The sequence below is a fragment of the Anopheles merus genome, chromosome 2L, assembly GCF_017562075.2.
Source record: "Anopheles merus strain MAF chromosome 2L, AmerM5.1, whole genome shotgun sequence".
Classification (NCBI taxonomy): Eukaryota; Metazoa; Arthropoda; class Insecta; order Diptera; family Culicidae; genus Anopheles; species Anopheles merus.
In genome coordinates this window covers 48,144,994-48,163,786 of record NC_054083.1, presented here as the reverse complement: position 1 = coordinate 48,163,786, position 18,793 = coordinate 48,144,994, and the positions used below count along the sequence as shown (strand labels likewise).

At 45.7% G+C, this 18,793-nt stretch overlaps 2 protein-coding genes across 7 annotated transcripts in view; one reads left to right on the top strand and one right to left on the bottom strand.

Moving 5' to 3' along the window:
• LOC121591753 (RING finger protein nhl-1) overlaps positions 1-488 on the top strand; it is a 48,030-nt gene extending 47,542 nt beyond the window's left edge. For all 5 annotated transcript variants that reach the window (XM_041912652.1, XM_041912647.1, XM_041912648.1 and 2 more), the window contains one exon: positions 45-488. The gene's annotated coding sequence lies outside the window, so the exon portion shown is untranslated. The remainder of the gene's footprint in view (positions 1-44) is intronic.
• Positions 489-4,234: 3,746 nt separating this feature from the next.
• LOC121593920 (elongation of very long chain fatty acids protein 7-like) lies at positions 4,235-16,411 on the bottom strand. 2 transcript variants are annotated; one of them, XM_041916715.1, is made up of 6 exons: positions 15,422-16,411; positions 7,343-7,533; positions 7,185-7,265; positions 6,938-7,100; positions 6,187-6,314; positions 4,235-5,244 (listed from the first exon to the last, which is right to left on the bottom strand). In XM_041916715.1, exons 1-6 carry the CDS (start codon positions 15,561-15,563, stop codon positions 4,654-4,656), a joined length of 1,296 nt encoding a protein of 431 aa, XP_041772649.1. In that variant the 5' UTR covers positions 15,564-16,411; the 3' UTR covers positions 4,235-4,653. The 2 variants fall into 2 exon arrangements, with proteins under 2 accessions (XP_041772649.1, XP_041772648.1); XM_041916714.1 differs by lacking the exon at positions 15,422-16,411 and adding an exon at positions 8,163-8,677.
• Between the last annotated feature and the right edge of the window lie 2,382 nt (positions 16,412-18,793).

Genomic DNA, 18,793 nt, shown 5'->3' with positions numbered 1-18,793 from the left:
CAAGCAGACTACCCTTAAATGCATTCATTATTCTTCCGTTTTAGTGGTTCGAGGTTGCTGTGAATGCGGTACTGGCGTACATTTGAGCGTGAAGATGCGAAATGAAGTTGTCATCAAGTACCGAAACGAATTGCTGCAACCGCACAGCGTTACACTTAAGCCGTGTTGTGTGTCACCCTTAACCCTTCCTTAGCCTAATTCATTTCAAATTGTTCTCTTAATGTTTCATCGATGCAAAACACCCTTCATTCGTATCACTGCTAGGAATGGATGTTTGAAGCAGTTTACCGTCAAATTCAACGTACACCCATCAACATAAGCACAGTGGAATATGTAATGCGCCCAATCGTTCGCTCGTAAGCTAACAAGCGGACAATGTTTTAATATGACGGTAGTGGTTGAACGTTACATTACCGCTAGTGGTGGCTTTTTGCTAGATAGTTAGATGGAAATAAAGGTTTTTTTCTCTTCTTTGTCTGAAGTTTTCATCGCCGGCTGTCGCGTTTGCTGTCCTGTGCCTTGCAATCCCTTGCGCGAAAGAAACGTGGCAAAGTGGTAGGGAAAATTCAATCAACTCGCCCGGGCACGAGCCAAAAATTTGCATCGACGAAATTCAATATCAGCGGCAGCGTGAAGTGGCTGTTCGATTGGTTGCTATCGCAACCGGTCGCTTCGAGCGATGCGTTTGCGCTCGGTTACTTTTATCGCTGATCGCCGGCACGGCCACTTACCGCAAACGCAAGGATATGTTGGGACTTTTGGAATACGGATATACGCTTGATAAATTAGCTCTGCAATGCCGCAGAACTGGCGGGTTATTGAATGGCTGGCCAAAGTTGTCCATATAGCGTGCATGAGTTTTGATTGCGGATAATTTGTATCTACATGCGCAACCAAAGGATTCCACAGCAATATCTATTCGCAATACGCAAACCAACGTTTGATATCTATTTCACAGATTGCTTAATAAGTGGTCGCAGATAGATTGTCTTTTGTCAGTTATGGTACATGCATGTTAATTGGCAAACCAGAATCAGATTGCAGTAGTGTCCTTACCAATTCAGCTCGTTCAATCATTTCAAAATGCAACTCAAAACATCCGAATTACGTTTTGTATACAAATGTGGTAGCAATTTAGGCGTGTTCTCTCTTTTTTTTTGGCAGCATCTCTTATACATTTGGAAATTTTAATCATCCGTCAATTAAACCGGTTCTAACATTTTCCTCCTGCAGGATACCATCACACCGTCACGCTGGATGAAAACTTTCGATACATCACCATGCTTTGCCATGCTTTCAGGCACATACTTTTGGCAAAATTTTAGACCCTCAATAGAGCGCATTTACCTTTTGTTGAGGTGGAGCAGCCCGCTGTACAAAAGCATGCAGCACGGCAACAAGAACCGACCGAAAAAATAAAAACGAGAAGGAACCACATATTAATCAACTAAACTTTTGCAACTGAATGATTGCCGCACACTGATGTGAGTTGTTGAGACTGGTTGAGACTTTTGTGATGGATGGCTGTTGGAAAGAAAGGGGGAGGAAATAACGGCACAAACGGGAACCAAAACGGCTTTTCTGTCGGGCATCTGTTTGTATCGCTCCGTACAGAGCTTTGGCAAAGTTGAGGCGAGTAATGCGTTGTACAATAAGGTAATGCAAAAAAAAAGAAACGCAAGGTACACCCATTCAGAATGCATGTTTAATTTGGAAAAGTGCAGCAGTTCCCAGAACTCTATTCGATTCCTACAATATTCCATCGTACCTGCGGAAAGCATGAGCAAAGCTTTGCGATGACGCAGCGCACGGTACGATATTTGTGTTGATGCAAACCGGCATAGCTATGGTTTTGTGCACAACAGTCGTCTGGCCGGGGGTCTTATTATACGGTGAAAGTAAGACGATGCTTGGCAAGGAAATTGTTGCAACTAAACCCATTGCGCATACACGCACAAGAACACACACACTAACACCGAAATTCATACCCGAATGCCTTTTGCTTAGAAGCTTCAGATGAGTCCGCTAACGCTGTGCGATTTGATGCAGAAACGGATTCTCGAATGAGCATGTAAGAAACTTCCTCTATTCCTTGTTTTTATCTCTAGCGATAGTTGGACTGGCCTACAGGGAAGTATACAAACGCAAACGTAATACAGCGTGCATTATACTGAGCAACATATTTTAATTTAAAGTTCACTCTCGGTGCTCGACAAGCTTCACTGAACCATATCAAATACAGGATGAAGGCTTGTGTACTCAAAATCATTTGCTTCCATTCTCTGTTGAGGAGAATAGTTACGGTCTAAATTTCTATATTGGTAGCTGTTGTATTGCAGTTTCTATTGCAGTAAGGTTGTGTGGTGCGTATTGCATACCTTCAGGCGCAAAACACGCACCGAGCTCCATGAAACGTGCATCTTGTAAATTTACCTTTTTCAACAAGCCTCTCTCATCTCTAAAAGTGAGTGTTTAAACATTCAGTGAAATACATTGTAGCCCTTAACTTTATTTCAATGTGTATGCTTTACAATCATACTACATATGTTGAACAATCGTAATAATTAATAGAAAGCCATTTTGTAATGCTACAATGCTGCATAACACCGTCGCAAAGAATGATGAAGTGCTCGGTGGGTATGCAATTAATTATCAGGCACATTCTTTATTTGAAACCAGAACATCCTTCCCGCAACATGCAATCCTTCTAACAATTCTAGCTTCAATCAATAGTTTCGTTCCCCTTATCCTCCAACCATTATTCCTTGCCGTGCCCGGTAAGACACTTCTCGTTGCCATCGTTGAACCCATCCTGCAAGCGCACACTACGTACAGCACACTTACGATTTCGATTGCGAATCGCGGAAAGCGCACAAAGCGCACAAACTATCAATCAATCGCGCTTGAATCAGAAGCATAAATTGACCGTTTTACAAATAAATTGCACTAAATTATGATTGCACACGCTGCTGCATAGGAACGCGAGAACGGAAGAGCGATAAGTAGAGAGTGTGTGAGAGAGGGAGAGAGAAAGCTAGTAAGAGAAAGTGCGGAAGCACACGATTACAGAGCACCATTCATTGAGCAGTGGTTAACGAGCCTAATGAAGGCGTATTCTTGTGCATTCTGTGGCGTCTCAAGCACGAGAAACTTGACAGAGGCTAGCGGTAGGCGGCACTTTGGCGCAGAAAGACGACGTTTCCTTTCGGATGGTTCAATCGAGCCGTAATTCCAGTGCCAGTAATCGTGCCGCTTTTCATGATTCCGTTGCATGATTGCTTCCTCCCTGCGGGGGTGATTGTTGTATGCTGCGAAGGTGAACAGAGTGTAAGAGGTTTGTCCTGTTTGATAGTTATCGTGTTTGCAGTGTGGTGAGTTCTTTCGTGCATGTTCGCGACGGACGAAAGGCGAAAAGTTACAAACTACAATAATTGATATTTCCTTACAGACTGAAGTCAAAAAGTGCCAAGAGAAGGAGGATAGCTAAATCAACTTCCTGACAATTGAACATAACAACCATAGTTGCGGATGCGTTGTACTTAAAGAACTATCAGTAAACATGTGCAAAGATTCATATAAAAATCTTAAATATTCCCCTTTATCAAGCTTGACGATATTTACAAGTGTTCCATTCTATCTGCAAGTATAACCAAAGGATAAAAAGACGGTAAAAATTCTGATACTGCAACGAGAAGCCTTTTTCGATGAGACAATTGTACTACAAAACTCTCCTTGTACAGTGAAGACCCACCCATACAAGCATCGCGAAGCACGACGCAATATTCCAAATACAAAGCGCTTATGCAGTGCCCGTGATGGCGAGCGATAAATTGCATCTCGCCCCAGCAGCAGGCTGGTTGCTAGGTGAAATGCAGAAAAGATGAACGAGTGTAAGCAGAAGGAGGCTGTGTAATGGTCGGTAAGCGAAAAACACTTCAGACTCTAGACCAGGGTTCTACCACGTCCTTTGCACGCCGATTCCGGCCGTAGGCACGATTAAGAGGCTGAAGTGCAGCAACGACGACAAAATAACGCAAAAAAAGGGAAACGGTGGCAGTAAAGCCTTGCCTGGTCGGACGAGGCACGGAGCGTCGTTACCTCTCCGTGTCGGCAGAACCTTTCGGTGAATCGAAGATAACAAGCCCTAAAAAGACGTCTTTTTCAGACTCTTTTCACCCACAAACTCACACACACACACCAGTACAAGAACGTGACGCAATTATGAATGTGTTACTGCATTTTTTGTGTCTCTGTATTCTCTCACACTCACACAAAACACGGTTCGCTTATGCTAAATCTCCTCCCTCCTTGCAACGCATCCACTTCAGTCCGTGGCAATGGCTCCACGTTTTGCTGCACGGGGGGTGGTGCGCATTATTTATACATTGATTGGGCTGTTTGGAGAAATCTGGACCCCCGTAGAAACTGCTTCACTTCACGCGTACTGACTAACTTGCGGTGACCACTATCTCCTAGGTTTGGGGCGACTTGGGCTAGATTGTGTAGGTTGGGTTTTGTCCTTTTTGTTTGCTGTTTTTTATTTTTTTAAAAGAAAATGCGACACACACACACTCATACATACACACATACACTCACACACATGCAGACATGGTATTTCCTTCATTTTGTTTTCGCCCGACGAGGTCGCTTGACTCATCCACTGGCAAGCTCGGCCAGCTGCGTTGACCCCGTTCGCGTGTCCTCGCCACGCTCCACCACTAGCCGTTGCCGTAGTCCGGCCGGCTCCTGTTGCTGTTTGGTTTGCGCTTCAGTGAACACATCCTCGGCGGTACTTCCCTCCACCTGCGACCCATCCGCTGCACACTCCGGCTCCACGGCCAGCTTCTTCACCGATTCCAGCAGCTCCGTTCGGCTGCTGCTGTTGTTGTTAATGTCTTCCAAAGGTGCAGCGTCGGGTACGGCGGCTTCCAGCGACTCGGCCGGCATCCCGCTTTGGTCAGCTTTGGTTGGCAGCGTTGGCAGGGCTGGCACTTCACCGGCTGGCAGGTCCTGCACACCGGACGCTTCCTGCGCCGCCGGTTCGATCGATGGTGTGGCGGCCGTGCTGGCGGCCTTCGCGGCGGCCGATTTCGATTTGCGCTTGTAGCTCTCGATGTAGAAGTTCATAAACAGGGCCAGAAAGATGGACGCATTGATCAGCAGCAGCGTGGTGATGAAGCGCGGGAACGGACAGCCCGTGGCGAGTGCGTTGATGCAGTGCGCAATGCAGATGATAAATTGAATCTGGGTTTTTTTTTTGGCAAAGAAACAACCAAAGAGAGAAGCGTTAGATTTAAGAGTGTGAGGGAGCTTTCATATGACTTTTGCTTTGAATTTTAGCATACCAAACTGAGGTACTTTATTATGTTTTAATTCAATTATTTCCCAAAATATTTGGATATTATGCCATGAATCTGCTGTTTTAGTATTTTTTAGCTCAAAAAGCTAGTGCAGAAAACGTTTTTTTATTGCTTTTGTATCTAAACATTAAATAAAATTTGATTTTCTAACAAGGTTAAATGTTAAAATTGAAGTTTGATTGCCATCACTTTGAATGACCAAACACTCTGAATGTCAACACATCGTACATTGCAAGCAAATAATGATGTTAATTTCCATCAAAAAAAGCACTGAGACAGAAAGCAATCCAGGATAATAAACTTTTCAAACGTCGTTTTCACTCAAAACTTCTGATTTTAGGTACCTTTTTTTCTTGTTAACCTAATTCATTAAGTGACAGTAGCTCCAAATTCATTACCCAATAAAACGCGCAAGTACTCTGCTAATAAAACAAACCATTCTATTGGCCATTAAACAGCCCGCCTGGCCCAAAAGGCACAAACCATCGATTAGCAGACGAAGCAAGAAGGCTTCCCCTAATATCACTCGAGGGAGTTTTATAATGTGCTAATAAACACGCCACACGATGAACGCGGGCGGCTTGCACGGTTGTTAAAACCCCAGCACCAGCACCACAGAATCAAACGAGCAGCACATTAAATCTTTTTATCCCGCCAATCATGCAATCAACAGCTAATTCCTTTCGATGAAAAAAAAAAGAAAAGAACACCCAGGAACGGGTGGTTTTGTCCTAATGTTGCCTTACCAGTGAGGCAATAAATTTGCACCGTTTTGAATGTCCCCTCCCCCTTTTCCCCATGCGTCCCCCTCTTGGCGCTGACTTACAATTTGAACTTCCGTCATGTATTTTTTCCACCAGATATCGCGATATCCCATCGCCGACAGCATGTAGTAGAAGTACATCAGCACGTGGACGAAGTTGTTAATCACGTTCGGCAGCGTCGCATTACCACCTGCAAGAGAGGAGGGAAACAGAATGCGAGAGATTAATGCGAAAGCTCGGGCTAGGTGTGCGCGCAACACAAATCGGTAAATCGTTCTTTCGGTGAACCGCACTGAAACACAAAAGACTTTCGCTCGAATGCGCTCGAGCCGTAAGCAGAAAGCAGATTGGGGGGGGGGGAAAAAAGCTCCAACTCCACAGCACAGATGAGCAGCACCTCCAACGTGCCCCCGGAGTGTTGACGTTGATTGCTTCTGACAGCCGGAAACTAAACAGTGGTGTGGGTCGGGGGAGGGGGGGGGCGCAGGGACGCCTTTTGCCTTGTTTCATAATCAATTTTCCGTCTCATTGCCCGCCTATATCCTATAGCACCGAAACCAATAAAACCTTACAGGTTAAATCGTGCGTGATGGAACATTTTCAATTATTCAATTGGCGGGAATAATAAATAATGCTGCCGGTGGTTTGTGCCCGCGCGCTTTTGTTAGGATTATGGACCGGAAATTATGTGTGTGTGTGTGTGTGTGTGTGTGTGTGTGTGTGTGTGTGTGTGTGTGAGGGAGTTTTTGTGTGCACTGTCTTTTACATTTTCACTGACTTATTGGGTGCGGAATGCCACACGATTCAACCTACCGGCAATGAATTTTGTCAGTATCCACGCCTCGATCGGTGTGAGCGAGTGGTGGTAGACGTGCAGGTCGGTAATTTGTGACTGCTTCTTGCGGAGCACGAAGAACACCGTATCGGCAAACTCGGACAGCTTCGAGAGATAGTACACGTAGCAGAGGTTGAACATCTGGAGGGATGGGATTAAATTGATTGTAGAAACACTGTGTCTTGTTTTTGCGTACTGTCGCGTTTACAGAGCGAACTGACTTACCCTTCTCGAAAGCGGACTGTCGCTGTAATCCACCGTTTGGCACGTCAGACTGTATCCCCTCACCCAACCGGCCATCAGGTGCTGGAGATGGGAAAGCAATCGGATAGGAAAGTTAGCTTCATCAACGGCTCATCAGCTGTAAACTCGCTCGATCTTACCTCGTAGAACATGTAGCCACTGAGGAGCACCTGAAACAGGTTGTAGAAGATGATTACTCGGCGCAAGTCCATCGGCTTCCGGTCGCGCATGTACATCGGACCGATCAGGAGAACCCACAGTAGGTAGCAGATGATCATACCGAGCGTCGGCAGTGGATTGTCCATGAAGGGAAGCTGTTTCGCTCGGGGATCTGAAAGAGAAACGTGAGAAGTTAAAAGTTAATCGAACTAACCACCAGGGAATCATTCAATGCATTCTGTCTTTCTTATTATGACGACCCAAAACTAGAGATTCAACTCACAATCAGCTGAAATGAGTTATATCAAGGTGAGTTTTTCCATCAACTTATTGTCTGATTGTTCATCCTTCAACATATTATGATAGCAAAACTATTCACTTTTAAATGTCAAACAGCAACATTCGTTCCCGAACACGCCTCAAAACATGCCCTACCTTGAAACCTAACATCTATTCTAGCTCACGAGGACTAGCGGATTCAAACAAGCTGACAATGTTTTTTTTTAGATTAAGAAATGAACCTTTCTCACCACGCTGCACATTCTTTTGTGGTGTTCGTTTAACAAATCGACACTAGTAACACTTCTATCTAAACCCTCCCATTCACGATACACGTTGCTCTTCACTTGGGTTGCTCGATCTAACACCATCCAAATGTCCTTCACCTAACTCCACCCGATCATTAATCATTTCGCGGGGTAGCGCGTCGAGGACGGTGACGAGACCGTCAACTTGGTGACCCTTAAGCAGTCTCCATATCCCTAGCCATTCACCCTTCTTCATCATCATGTAGATACCCACCGGCAATCAGTTCGACCAGCGCGCGCCACCAGTGAGCGATCAGCGACGAGATGGAGCTTCCCCGAAAGTAGTCATCCATCGTGAGCAGTACCTCCGACTTGATCATATCAACTGGCGCGTACATTTCAGCCGAAGACGCAATGAGCTGCGTCGTGGAAGCCATTTCGTGTGGACTAAGACACAGTTTAATGCCAATCACTACTGTTCACGCTGTTCACGAAAACACGATCCTTACGCTTCTACCAAGCACGGTGCACTGGATCCTTTGCTCACCGTGCGTAAGAACTTATTATAGTGAGTGCCAAACTTTTCGTACACCCCCGCTTGGTTAGAACACACCGAAACCCCCTACTTCTACCACGACTAGCACTAACATTTGACTCATCATCAGCCGGCCCGGAAACGGCATTGCGTAATGCTCACGTGCACCACCACTCCACAACCACACCGGCAAACCGGACACGCAAAGGAAAATCGTCGTTGGCTTTCCTTGCTCCAGATACCGCCCCACAACCAAAACAAACCCCAAGCTGAACCCTTGGCTGGTGTTGAAGCTTTCGCAAGCTTTCTACCCTTGCGCTTGGTGTGGGTCGGTTTGGGCTTGAACTTGGGCTTGAATGTGCGGCGTGTACTCGCATTCTCAAGTGCGTTACAACGATCACCACTAACTTCATTATCACGTGTTTAGCTATACCTCTATAGGCCACGATCGATCGAGCGGAAAATAGAAAACATAACCACCACCATGCTACACCCCACCAACGCTTCTTTTTGGGGTGATTCCGGTTGAACGCATCGGTACGATGGGGGGAAGTACGCAGACGGCCAGAATGAAACCAAGCTCCCCTTTATGCTAATCCAAATGCACTGACGAACGTCACACCCGTTGAGCTCTACGGTGCGGCGGCTCTTAAGCTGCCACCGCCGGTTAAATGTGAAACCAATGCGTTCGGCAAACTATTTCGCAACGAGCAACGCGTTTAGTGGACGGTGAAGCGTTCGGTCGTAAAGCTTTCTCTCACTGCTGCTGCTGCAGAAAAACGGTTTCAATTTGTTAGGTCGTAGTGGTTTACGATTGATGGAAGTGTTTGGACGTTTTACGGTGTGCAATTGGGCTGTAGCAAATTAATGCACCATAAACTGATTAAGATCGACTATCTGATCTTGTGGTGAGTGTTCGTACAGAGAAGTTCAATTTCAATGCAGGATTTATTGAATTTCCCACTCAACTTCGTATACCATTGATGGGTTTAAAGAAGGCAGTTTCCATGCAGGCCGTCGTACTCACATTTGCTATGAAATCAAATCAAAGCTCATGATTGATTGCAAAGGCTCTGTTTCTCTGCCCCTGGTGCCGGTGAGCGTCAGTGATGACGTTAGCTCGTGCAACACCTTTATCACCCAGTGCCACTCTCTCTCTCTCTCTCTCTCTCTCTCTCTCTCTCTCTCTGTGTTGCTGAGGGACTTAATCGGCTTTATACTTCATCTGTGAGGAAAATTACCTAGTAGCAGCCGTCCTAATGTTGTAGCTGATGTTCTCAGAAACAATCAAAGATCGGTTGGAGGCAAATGTCAGAGATTAGTAAATATCGATTGACTGCTTTTGTTTGCAAGCAAAATGAAATTTTAATGATATTGAAGGGCCATTTGTGTTTGGTTCAAACTCATGATAGGAAACATATTTCGAAGGCATGAACTTTGTATGATTCCTTTCAAGGGCGGTACTGTAATACTGTAATCTAAAAAAACTGAACCATCATATTCGTTATAATGTATATATTCTTTGAGAAGCATCAAGCCATGCTCATAAACATCCGAGAAGTAGAAAGACAAACTATTAAATTAGATGATTAAATGTTGTCATTGATGAATGTTTGTTGCGCTTAGCTTACGACCAAACATTCATCTTGAGTGCATATGAAAACTATAGAAAAAATGGATTGTTTTGCTACTAAGAAATCCGCAATAAAGTATAATAATCAGCTAAAAGTTTAACTCTTTTATGAATTTAATAAAAAATATAAATAAAATAAAAAATATAAATTGAATGCCTTTTTTTAAATACCATTTAATCATGTTAAATTTTCCTTCCATCAACGCCTACTAAGCGCAATTACATTATTCTCAGACATCTAGCAGCTTCCACATGGATCAACACATGCAGAGCAGGAAGCGATCGAGTACTAACATCAAAACCGCAAACAACCACGTGCTCATACGCATTTACCGGCTCAAGTACCGCCGGTCTGATCAACGTCAGTCATGCGCGCTCACACAGACACACATAGACAGTCACATCAACCTGCCAACCACATGGAGGAGCAATGAAGGAACCGTACCGTAATTGACCCAGCCCCACCGGTGTACGGTGGTAATGATCATGAAACCGAGAGTGTACAGCACGTACTTTAACCGCACCGCGCGAAAACCGGATTGTCGGTAAGTGTGTTTGCTATTACGCAGATTTGATCTGCTCCCCTCCATGCCCTCCCTTCCCAACCAAAGCTGCCGGTATTTCAAATTCAAGTGCAATATCATCGTGTACCGCCCCTTCGGTGTACAAGCGCACCCGTTAGGTCTGCACTTTTAGGGCTTTTGCAACACACGGTTGAATGGGTTTTCGGAGTGTTTTGAACGGCCAAGCGCCGACAGCAAAACACACGACGAAACGGTACATTCCATCTTCGAGACGCTCGTAATCGCGGTGGAAGATCGATTTTACTTTCATTCATTCACCGGCCACCCTGGCCAGCTAGGCGTCTGTTGCGGTGTTATGCTGAATGCACAGCATAAAGCAAAGGGAGCGAGAGCGCAACGGAGCTATAGTAAACAGCGAAACCAGCGTACCGCGTCATCCAGCGCCCGCGGCCATGCGTTCGAACTGTCGTTGCGCAATTTGATCGACGCGCGAGAGAGAGATGGACAGCCTCCGCTAAGACAGTGCGCGAGAGCGCGCACGCTCGTACGAAAGATTTCAACGTGCGTGGCAGCAACGAACGCCGTGCTTTTTGGACAGCCGAGCGTGCGGGGTCATACTGCGCAACCAGCGCATCTTGCCAGTCTAACGGTCATGAACAAATTATGCTTCAACGGTAAGTTCGCGCCATTACGGATAATAAGTGCTGCTCGATGGCCGCAGCTTCAAGTGCACCTCGGTGTGCAGTACGGCCGTCTGGACAATTGTGAAGGTCAGTACGCGCAGACGAAAACGGTCCTCGATGGGTTCAAGGCAGCTTGTTATTGAACGCACAAACACATACACACACGCACACACACACACACACACACACACACACACACACACACATATCTGCGTATACGCAAGACAGTTTGGCGCAAAGACATTTAAAATGCGCACACGTGCGGTGTCCAGACACCGTGTGGCCCATCTAATTACACAATTGGCTCTGATGGTGCGAGCAGAGGTGGTTTCTTCTTCTTATACTCTTTCTCTCTTTCACTGTAAGCTGGTGAGAAACACGGCTGCGATTACGTTTTGCCGTGGTCGTTGTTTGCGATTGTTCAGATCGAGATCATGCTATGTCTAGTCCCAGTGATCAATGCCCAACTCAACCGGCTAGTTAATGTAAAACCCTTTTATCTCTCAGCCTGCCATTTTTGCAGGCTGTTTAGCTTTTGTTTTAGCGACAGTCAAAAGGCATGCGAAGTACAGGTTTTAGTGCATGCGTTTTTAGTTTTGGTGTTAAATATGATATCCCCTTGTATCGAACGGTTCCTGCCCTCCTGCCGCCAACCACCCAGCCGGGCCCGGCTTGTGGCAGAGAAAGTGAACGAGTTTTTAAGCGCTGGCCCACTTAAAAGAAGGGAAAAGTCGATTAGGTTTATTAGTCGTACGTCAGTTGGCCAAAAAATATAGGTTTGCAGTACCGGCGGTTACACAATGGGCAGTGTTTGCCGATCGAAAAAAAGTCGATCATTATCTAACGTAAATTTTAAAGCGTGATGTATTTGCTTTTCAAATTAATATGAACATTTAACACCAGAAAGCCACCATGATAGGGGTAGCTAGGCATGTAAGAACGTCGATTTCAACACATAAACTTGACTATATGGTGATGAAATGTAACCTAAGGCAGGGTAACCATTATCATAAGTTCAATGGCAGCGTTTCTGAGGAAACAGATGGCTGGTGCCGTTAAGCATTGCTCATTACCATCATCATCATCACCACGATCATCATCTCTTTCTTCATTTTGCATTAATCAGATGACGACAGCCTGTTGTTTTATTGCACTTTAAAACGGAAATGATGTTTAAACGTATAAGCATTTCATTATTGAACAGCAACGGTGCACTTTACTAATTGAAGAGAACAGTGCGAACAATGTCGTTGCAGGTGAAATGAGAACTAAAAATCCAAGTTGAACTCATTTTTAAAATGTAAAAGAGGACCGAACAATACATATACTGCTCAAGGCATAACAACACATTTGTTGTTGTCGGTGTCAGTTACAACACAACACACAAGCATTTCGAAACGAGCACACCCTTATCTACGCGGCAGCATATGCTGCGGTGTGGACAACCTGCTGATACCTAACGACCTGAAGCATCATCCTCGTCCACGTCCAAAATTTGAATTCCTGTTTTTCGATAGAGGAACATTGCTTTGTAGGCGCCCTTCGGGGGCCCTTTGCGTCGCCCCGGTGCGAACGGGTTCTGTTGAAACGACCCGTTCCATATTGGTGTGTATGCATATTTTGCCGCAGTTGCATTTTGATGGTCGTTGCTTACATCATTTCGTTTATTTTTTCTTTCTGCCCCGTATGCAATCTGTATCGAACAAACATGCCTCCAGTTCTTTTTAATCAGGCCAAAACTCAAACACACTGTGCCCTTTTTTTCTCTTCGATTCGGTATCGATTTTGCTACACTTCTGCTAGATTGCTGTTGGAGGAGTAAGTGGCTGACTTGGCTAAGGTCTAGTGGAAAGAAAAGGGAAGAAAAACCTGCCCACACAGCAACATATTTCCTCTACCATGCGCCCCACCCGCCCATGGACACAAAGTCGCCTCAGTGGGCCAACGATTTCGAAGGTTTTCATTTCAAAGAAAGGAATGAAAAGGGGAGGAAAAACAAATTATAAAAACACATCATCAGAGTAGGGTTTTTTTTTGTTTGTTCGTCTTTCCTTTCAATAGCCGTAGACGACCCAAGCTGAACGCATATCTTCGAAAAAACGCGTGTGCTGTAACGCATGGCACTCGCAACATGCCCGCACGCAACGCGAGTCTGGCGATGCTCGCCTCTATGACGATGCAACGGACCTCAAAGAGATACCAGAGGGAGAGAGAGCGAGAAAGCGAGAGATAGAGACAGAGAGAAAGAGGTAGGGAAGTTTGATTTTCTTTTCTGGGTGAAGGTCGCCTCCGGTGAGATAATGGCCTAAGCTGGTGCGTTGGAAGCTGGTGGCGTCGTGGTCCGCTCGCACGGGGCTTGATCGCTTCCTGGGTGCTAGTACGATCGCGCTTTGTTAGTAATAAATTGACCATTTAGTCGATTGCTTTACGGTCGGAGCTGTGATGTGTGAACCCGCCTGCGAGGGAGGAGTCCCTTGCGATGCAACGATTTTGATGTTGAGGTATGCAAAGACCATTTTGAAGGAGGGCAGAGGTAGGGTGTCTCTTGTTTTGCTGTGTGGCGTCAGCAGTTGCCTCAACTTGTTCATCGTTTGATTCGAGGCGGGTTTGGAATTAGATTTACAAATTTAGTCCTTCTTTGGAAACGTTGGTGATTAGCATCGCTAGCACTTTTATCTGGTGTTCAGGGTTAGTTTTGAAGGTATAGTTATAGCAACTCGAACTTAAATTATATTGGAATATAATTATTTTAAAAAAAAACAATGCTTCACTGAACGCAAAATTGAATAATCTTCTTCATCACAGATGAGTTGACAAACAATAAGGAAGTAAAAAAAGACTAAAATCCTCTAAAACTATCTAAAAATTCACTTCTGCCGCTTAAACCACCCGTCGAAAAAAACACCATTTTTAGCTTATTACTTCCTAACCAAGCAATTGTACATTAATTGACGCAAATTAGTCACTCTAAATGATGCTTTGTTGTGCTTAATTACAATCACGTACGCACTAGTGGCGTGATTGCTCATCTTCTGCACAGTACACAATCGGTACAAAAAGCTCAGGAAGTGTTTTGCATGATCTTCAGCAAGTAAGATCTTCAATGTGAACCTCCCTCTACGCTACAACAGTGTACTGCTGTGCTAGTGTACGACTATAAAGGCACTTTAACGCATCGGTGCTGCTGAAGGCTTCGCTCAAGACAGAAGGCACTGCGGTTCGCTGTGGTCGGCGCAGCTCGACTGTGATCGACTGCACGGGGGTTTTTACGATTTCTAATCACTACGCCTTCCCTTTACCACCTTCAGCGTCTTGATGCAGAGGTTTGGTTCCGTGTGCGTATTTATTGGCACAGGGACACGATGAAGGCAATTTTCTAAACCTTTTTCTAAACCTCCGGAAAAGTGTTGTAGATCAGTAAGGTTTTGAGGCGATGGTGTTCACGATTTAGGTCAAGTTTAGCTGTTCAGGGTGTAAAAATGTACCTGAAATGAGATTCGTTTTTTGAAGGAGAGAGAAATCTTAGGATGCTCTTAGTAAGCTACACCATTAAGTCAGGCCAATGTAAATGAGGATGCGACAATGGCGTTTCTCAAACTTTGACCACTTTCCGAGGGAAGTGAAAAGATGGCATATTTTATTTTACATCTTACCATCCAAGTCCGAATGGAATTAACCTTCTTCGCGATTTCTTGTCGGCCACAGCTGGGTGTGATAAAATATTCAACATCCCAGCGCTTACAGCCCAGACGGCCCAGCCCAAAAACTGGTTCTTGCTACGATACAAAAAGGGCATTTCTATTTCGAGCGGAATCTCCACGATCGCTATTCTTTCTCATTCTTTCTCGAAATTTTGAAATCAACTTCAATAAACGAATCGCTCACAGCAAACGTCCATGCGCTCGAGCACCGTTCAGTTCAAAGTGCATTGCCGCCCGGGTTTGAGGTAGAAAGAAGCTTGCGCTTGTAAGGTGGTAGCCTTCATCAGTCCCTCCCGCTTCTACTTCGAACTTCAAACACTATAGTTTACTCAGCCACACTCTTCCTAACACCGCACAGCGTGCACACCACCGCAGGATAAGTCGGGTACAGGAAGGTCGGGGTGATAATTACAACTTTGAGCACAATCCATCCTAGATCGTTGACGACGTGACTTACCGGCGATCAGCTCCTCCACGATCAGCCAGTAGCGGTCGATCAGGCCGGTCCAGTTACGCTCCGCATTGTACTCGTCCACGGCCATGCGGAAGACGAACGACGTGCCGGAGTAGAAGTCGGTAAAGTTGTCCGCGACACTCATATTCGGTGTTGGGTGTTTGTATCAGCAGTAACTTCGAAATCACCACAGATCAGATCAGTGACGTGTGGCGTGGCGCTTCAGCTAGCGAAGGGCTTCTTCCGGAGCGTGAAACCTCCACTTCGCGCAATCTCACTTTTATTCCTCCCAAACAGTGTTCACCAATTGGGGAAGATTCCGTCGGATGCGTTCGTTGTCACAACCGTCCTTCGATCACTCGATCGAAGGGAAGGAATACACTTGCACTTGTAATTCTGGGCAGCATATAGACATACGGTGGCCTATATCGTGGCTGATAACACTACAAATGAGCTACTGATCTTGCTACATCAAATCCATTCCATCCGCACTCGTGCCGAGCTGGACATTTTTCGTTTTGGTCCGTCCGGGGAGCTGGATTGTTGGAGCTTAACAGCACTGATCATGCACTGGATTGGTTTTCCTTATTCCGCAACACATACAAACCACCTCCCTATACGACCGATAAGCATGCTAGAACTGCTACGACGGAACTGCTTCTCTCTCCAGACAAACCAACGACTCGCGACCGTCCCACACGACAAAGCACCAGCAACTGACCGACTTCGTACTGTCCGCGACTCCTTCGGGTGGGCTAGCTTGTCCGAAAGAAGAAAAAAAAAATGACTGTGTGAGCCTACCCACTTGTCATACGGAAAATTTGGCAGCTCCCCCTCTTGCTCACTCTTGCTGGCACAACACACTCACACACACACACAGGCCCACGAAACGGATGCGGTAACAGTGCGCTCGGACTGATCTTGCGACAGATGTACACGATCGATGACTATTTGCTGGTGCAAAAGATTCCTTCCAACGCACACACAATCGCCACCCGAAGTCCGTTGGCAAACAACGAAAGAAGGGGAGGGCTGTGGAGAACAATGTGACAAACCACAAAAGCTTTCGCGAAGTCTTTCCACTCCCTCCCGTTTGATTTCTTTGCGAGCGAAAGAGGGAGATTGTTACACACAAACGCACACGCACACACCGCCACGATCAAAGCGGACCCAATAGACAAATATGCGCGATTTGATGATCTTCGCCCGAGATGCCGAAGCGAAAGCTTGCGGCGAGAGATGGAATAGATCGTTGGATGATCGTGAGTTAGAAGGAGAGAGAGAGAGAGAGAGATAGAGACGGCATTAGAGCTTCGTGAGATAAAGCATCAGCGCGCTCAAGTTCAGCGGTGTCCTTCGGTGACAGTAGTGTAGCCGTAGTGGACTGGGCACGGGAGTGTTGTTGGTATTGTTGGTAGGTTGCTGGTTGTGGGCAATCATTAGGCAACCGCCCGCAAGTACACGGTCGCAGCGGTATGCTGATCGTGCCTATCGTGACTCCATCCCTGGCGGGTCTGATTGATCAGTCCCTATCAACCAGAACGCAACACATACGCATACGATCGCGTTAAAGGGATTGATTTGTAATAATTAATAATATATAAAATTTATTTGGATTCGTTTTTGTAATTTTTACTGTTTATGTCATCATGATATCTTATTTAAGTTGCAATGTGGTTAAAATATTTAATTTAAATGAGTTATTATCTTTCTTCATATTTTTACTTTTTTGAACTATTTGAATCTTTTGAATATTGTCAACATTTTTATTAAAATTTATTTTAAAAAACACATAAAATTATCTTGTTATTACAAAAACTTATCAACTAACCATATCACAAGCCACTAGCTCGGTAACGCACCGATCACACTACCCTGCCCTGCCCGTCGATCTCGATTCTCGTTCTCGCTCACACGGAAGCTCTGCTAGGCAAACACACCCGCAACCAGGTTGAAAGCCCGTCCAATCGAACGCGATCGAACCCGGTCAACCGATTTCCTGTCCCGTCAGCATTACTTTTCCTTGCTGCAATTTCCATTTTTGCACACTTGCGCACTCAAAACAAAGCTCAACACGAACAGTGTGCCCACCGCCACCTGTGGAGCCGCATGTGCATGTGCGAAACGAACTTCGTATCAACAAACAACACCCCGGTCCAGCCCCAAACTAGGCCATCGTTGGCGGGCGAGCGGGCGTGCGATCGCTACATTCCAACCGGCCGGGCAACGCAGGCAGGCTTCAGCGAGGGTTTTATTTGGGGGAGAGGAGCAAGAGAGGAATATTAAGAAAAAGAAGAGGAAGAAAACGATCACAAACTCTTAAACACACACAAATTGGTACGGCTTGGCCGCGGATCGTATGACACACACCGCGGTCGTCGGTGATTGTTGTGTGGACTAGGTCAGCGTTTTTGTTTCCAGTACCGCGTGTGTGTGTGTGTGTGTGTGTGTGTGTGTGTGTGTGTTTGTGCCTGGCACCATACACGACGCAAGCAGAACATCACTGCCCAGGAAAGGGCTTTTCGGGGCCGATCGTAACGTCTCATCACCATGGTCGATTTGGGAGAAGAAATTAGCTGCTCGTTAGAGTTGTTTTCTTCCCGCACCCCCTAGCCGGGCAGAATCATTCTTCGCGCCGTTCCGGTGCGCTCTTCCGTGTGGCCGCGAATCCCGGTAATGTTCGCGGCGCGGAATTAATTAAGCTCATCGCGGGTAGATTCGTTTCGGGCCGGCTCGATTCGATGCACGGTTCGAAGATCGGTTTTAATTTAGCCAACAAGCTCATGATGATCGCAGCCGCTTGACGTCACCCGGCGTCGGTCTGGCCGGTCGCAACCCTTGGATTTTCCCTTAGCTACGGATACAGACTAAACGAAAATCGATCTCAAGGATGCCATTGACCGAACGCCTTTAGTCCGGCCGTCGGATGAGCGCATTCAGCCACGGAAGCGAATGGTGAAACAGTCTTTTGAATATTCGCAGTTGGCGATGTAGCAAATTAAATCAACCTCTAGCAGTGGATGTGGCCTCAAAATCGTTTGCCAATTCAACGGTCGATGAGCTATTTCATGGGTTGAATTGTTTCCTGTGAAAGAATGTGTTTTACAAACCAAACAAAGCACAACAATCTACAACTCAATCATGCAAATAAACAGATACGTCTTTTCGTATTTTGATGAATTGTTGCCAAAATGATGGCGATTGGAGCCTTGTATCTTTGTACATGAATTGATTGTCTTGTAAAGAAATCTTTTGCAACTAGTTTCAGTTAATGGAGCAGCATCGAAGCAAAAGTCTTCGTTTAAGCAGCTCTGCTAAATCAAAGTAAGCCATGAGCTGCCAATTACGATTTAAGCTTTCACTAAAAGCTTTTCT

Coding starts and splice junctions, on each gene's coding strand:
- LOC121593920 (XM_041916714.1), bottom strand. CDS start 8,325: ATGGCTTCCACGACGCAGCTCATTGCGTCTTCGGCTGAAATGTACGCG. Junction 7,101..7,184: donor ACAGTCCGCTTTCGAGAAGG/GTAAGTCAGTTC, acceptor CCATCCCTCCAG/ATGTTCAACCTCTGCTACGT. Junction 6,315..6,937: donor ACTGACAAAATTCATTGCCG/GTAGGTTGAATC, acceptor CCTCTCTTGCAG/GTGGTAATGCGACGCTGCCG.